This window comes from Eubalaena glacialis, chromosome 15 (assembly GCF_028564815.1).
Source record: "Eubalaena glacialis isolate mEubGla1 chromosome 15, mEubGla1.1.hap2.+ XY, whole genome shotgun sequence".
NCBI lineage: Eukaryota > Metazoa > Chordata > Mammalia > Artiodactyla > Balaenidae > Eubalaena > Eubalaena glacialis.
This window is the reverse complement of record NC_083730.1, coordinates 86,621,446-86,626,105: the sequence shown is the minus strand read 5'-3', so window position 1 is coordinate 86,626,105 and position 4,660 is coordinate 86,621,446. Positions and strand designations below refer to the sequence as shown.

General features: G+C 45.9%; 1 protein-coding gene across 1 annotated transcript; it reads left to right on the top strand.

Moving 5' to 3' along the window:
• Nucleotides 1-1,692: 1,692 nt before the first annotated feature.
• Nucleotides 1,693-3,643, top strand: LOC133075610 (hydroxycarboxylic acid receptor 2). The gene has a single exon (XM_061169938.1). The coding sequence runs from the start codon at nt 1,693-1,695 to the stop codon at nt 2,782-2,784; it is 1,092 nt and encodes a 363-aa protein (XP_061025921.1). The 3' UTR covers nt 2,785-3,643.
• The last annotated feature ends 1,017 nt before the right edge of the window (nt 3,644-4,660 follow it).

Here is a 4,660-nt window from a genome sequence, read left to right as displayed (position 1 = left end):
AGCTGCGTAGCCTTGAATAGATGACCAACCTCTCTGAGCTTCCTCATTTTGAAATTGGAATCAGTAACAGTCCCTACCTCATGGACTGCAGTCAGGGGAAAACAAGATAATGTATTTCAGATAATGATGGGATTTCCCTGGCAGTCCAGTGGTTAAGACTCCAAGCTTCCACTGCGGGGGACACAGGTTCAATCCCTGGTCAGGGAACTAAGATCCTGCATGCCGAGCAGCGCAGCCAAATAAATAAATAAATAAAAATAAAGCACTGAGCATGGCGTCTGGCACAAAGGAAGCTCTCCCTAATGGGGGTGCCAACACCATCTTCATCATCGTCTTCATCATCAAGTGCCACTCCTTCCTGTGTGAGTCTAACATTAGATCATCCTGACTGCCGTTTCCTGGGAGGAGTCTACAAATCCCTATCGTGGAACCTGGGTGTGAAACTAAAGAAGCAGATGTCCTACTTCTCACTCAAAGTAGAAGCAACACAACTCAGAACCTCTTGCACGGCAAGAATTCATCTGACCAAAATATTACAGGGTGGAAATGTTCTGTAGTGTTACACCCAATTATACTGAAAAGCAAAGAAATGATGTGTGAAACGATGACCTGCTGCAAGGCAGAGGTCAAAGTCTTTTTACATTCTCTAAGTTTAATTTCCCAAAAATGGGGGCTTTTAAAATATCACGTGCATCATGGGGGAGGTTGTGTGCGTGTGGGGACGGCTGGTATACCGCTGGTATACCGCTGGTATATATACGCTCTGTACTTTCCACTCAGCTTTGCTGGGAACCTAAAACTGCTCTAAAAAAGAAAGCTTATTAATTTTAGTAAGTCACGTGCTCAACAATAAATTACTTACTTGAGCAAGAAGGCATCTCAAAATCTAACACAAACAAAGAAAAAAAACTAACTTATTGTAACATACCACTGGCAATCCAAACTGGGTTCAAGTTTTCAAGCATCTTATGAAATGGCATGCTGCTCTCAAATAGCTTTTTTTCCCCCTTAGCTGGGGATTAATTGCAGTGTTCTGGTGTAGAAAAGCAACCCATGTTTTACAAAGAAGATGGCATGGAAACATCAAATGCAACACATCTGCCCTCATAAAATACTAGACAATTACTGTCCTCTCGGCCTTTCCAAAAAAAAAAAAAAAAAATCATACACACGCTACTGTTTCTTAAAACATAAGCCTGTTAATATTCCATGCTAATTCTTCACGTTTCTGTTGAGCACAGTAAATTATTATTGCTGTTGTTGTTTTGTTCATTATGCAAGGCAACCACATGACAGTGAATTAATTCTCCCATGTTAAGTATTCAATATGCAGGCACACAGCCTTCCACATTTCAGTCTGCTTGAATTATGTCATGTCATAATTCACAATGACAGTCTGCTTGGCCAAACTTATTCTTTACATTTAGAAAATTTTGTGGGTTCTTATATGCCCGGGGGATTTTTTTTTGTTATTTGTTTATGCAAATAGCAGGTTGCATAAGAGCCTTGCTGCTTTTTTTTTTTTTTTTAAAGCGATTTCGTAGTTTCCTGGTAACCATTCAGTCATCTATTTCAACACCCTGACATGACATAAAGGCGAGTGCTGAACCACAGGTTCGCCACTCAGACCCATATCTCGTTCCCTGAGCGTTCACTAGGTGAGGCGCTCCCTAAGACCAACGCGATTCACTCATGAACCCGTCCCACCCGCAGAATCATTTTCTGGAAATAGGCAAGAAGAACTGCTGTGTGTTCCGGGATGATTTCATTGCCAAGGTGCTGCCGCCGGTGGTGGGGCTGGAGTTTGTGTTCGGGCTCCTGGGCAATGGCCTTGCCCTGTGGGTTTTCTGCTTCCACCTCAAGTCCTGGAAAGCCAGCCGGGTGTTTCTGTTCAACTTGGCTGTGGCTGACTTTCTCCTGATCATCTGCCTGCCTTTCCTGACTGACAACTACGTGAGGAAGTGGGACTGGAGGTTTGGGGAAATCCCATGCCGGATGATGCTCTTCATGTTGGCCATGAACCGCCAGGGCAGCATTATCTTCCTCACGGTGGTGGCCGTGGACAGGTATTTCCGAGTGGTCCATCCCCATCACGCTCTGAACAAGATCTCCAATCGGACGGCGGCCCTCATCTCCTGCCTCCTGTGGGGCATCACCATCGGCCTGACGATCCACCTCCTGTACAAAAAGATGCTGATCAGGAATCACAATTCAAATTTGTGCAGTAGCTTCAACATCTGCCACACTTTCCGCTGGCACGATGCCATGTTCCTCCTGGAGTTCTTCCTGCCCCTGGGCATCATCCTGTTCTGCTCGGCCAGAATCATCTGGAGCCTGAGGCAGCGACAAATGAACAAGCATGCCAAGATCAAGAGGGCCATCAACTTCATCATGGTGGTGGCCATTGTCTTCATCATCTGCTTCCTGCCCAGTGTGGCCGCACGCATACGCATTTTCTGGCTCCTGCACACCGCTGGTACAAAGAACTGTGACACCTATCGCTCGGTTGACCTGGCTTTTTATATCACCCTCAGCTTCACCTACATGAACAGCATGCTGGACCCTTTGGTGTATTACTTCTCCAGCCCATCTTTCCCCAACTTCTTCTCCGCCTGGATCAACCGCTGCCTGCGGAGGAAGGTGGCGGATGAGTCCGAGAATAACCGCAGCACAAGTGTTGAGCTCACGGGGGATCCGAGTACTACCAAGAACGTTCCTGACACTTTAATGGCCAATCCCAGTGAGCCTCAGAGCCCCTCTTATCTGACTCCAGCCTCTCCTTAAAATAACCAAGCCAAGAAGGGAGATGATCATCAAGGACCAAGATCTCTGGAGAAGCAGTTGGGCTGGTACACAGAGTAACATCATGAGCCTTGGCCTGTGGTTTTCCAGAACTTCCAGATCCAGAGAATCCGATTTAGAGAATTGGTCTGGCAGCATGGGCTGCTTGGTTGCAGCGTGTCTCCCCCGGGATCTTGGGGGAACAGAGGAAGAAGCTTCTAGGCGTCTGAAACTTCTGTTCAATCTTGGACACTCGCAGAACTGAAGATGGCAAAACTGTCCACATTTCTGCTGCTGGAGAGTTGGAGCCGCAGAGATGCCCACTGGCACCTGTGACTCACTGGCCTCTTTCCTTCACCTGGCTGAGACTTGGATGGTTCTCAGCTCCTGGGGTGACACCTAGCCTGTTTGTGGGCTCCCACTGGGATAAGGAAAGCTAAGTGATTGGAGGGGAATTATTGCTCCTGGAGGGAGCACAGGCAAGCCAGGAGGTCACCTGGGTTCCGTGGGACCAATCCATCTTTCAGCTATGCTTTAGCAGAAATGGACCAGACAGAAACTCATGAGCTCTGGGTAATATCTGAGTTTCCAGTGCTGGTAAGGAGGGGATTTGCCACAGGAGGGACTGAGCAAAACAGTGTTAGTAAGGGAAAGGAAATGGCATTTATGTTACAACCTGCAAGGAATCCATTCCTCTCTTGTTTACACTAATTTGAAGGTTGAACTGTTAAAAAGACTTCAGGGAGAGAGCTGCTTGCCACCTCTGTTTGCTTTTATCACTAAAAGGGAAATGCTGCCCAATGGCTAGAGGGGGGAAAGCTTCCTCCTGGTTCATTTGCTTGTGTTTCTATACTTATAAGAAATCTACCACTTCAATAAACTTTTATATGAGACACACAGTCTGGTGTTGCATGTGTCTGGGTGATGGTTCACAGACATGGACTCCTTACTTAAGTGGAGAATTTTATGGGCTGTTAACCCATAAAATTTTCAACCAGGTTGCCCTGGTAGAAAAATACCACATACTGTAAAGTAAGAAAAGGATGTGGGCTCTGAGCTGCAACATGAGATAGTTAAGTAAAAATTACACATGCATTCGAACAAAGATGGGAGAGAGCTGGGAAATGTAAAAACAATTTAATTCAGAAGGGTAGTACAGACAGGATTGCAAGAGCACTTTGTTTTATTTAGGGCTTGGTGAATGTTGCTATGAGTATTTGTGCATTAAAAAAGGAATCCAGCCAGACCGGGGGAAGAGAGAACTTCCTGTGGAATGGTTTCAGTTCCCAATTCTGGGATGGAAAGGAGACGTACTGGTTTGAGTCTGTGATCGGTCCAAGTTTCTGTTACGCTTTCACTTCCACTCATTAGTTCTTTAGCAAGATGAGGCTTGCTTTGGCATTGTGACTCCGATGCCAATAAGAAATGCAGATACTCAGCCTCCCAGCCATGGCTGAATGGCAGTAAAGGAAGAAAGATGAACATTCTTGAGGTTCTGAAGTGTTTTTTGATCAGTGTGCTTGTCTGTTTTTTCAATTAACTCCTAGAGACAGAAAGTTAGAAGCAGAGATTACCTTCTTAAAGAGGAAGAGATGAGCAGAGCTGAGCTCAGAGGAAAGTAGGGATTCCCCCAGCCCCAGATGCAGGAGTCAGCAGGGCACCCAGTTGTGAAACTCCAACCTGTTCAGAACTAACAACCCACATCTGTCCTTTTTTTCATTCATCCCATCAGCTTTTATGTATTAAGCACCAGCTGTGTGCTGTTGTGTTCTGAGTGGTTGATGGAAATAGAGCAAGGAACAAGGTCCCCAAGACCCTCTTCTCATAGAACTCACATTCAAGGTGGGGAGGCGGACAGAAAAGAAGTAGACAAATAAAT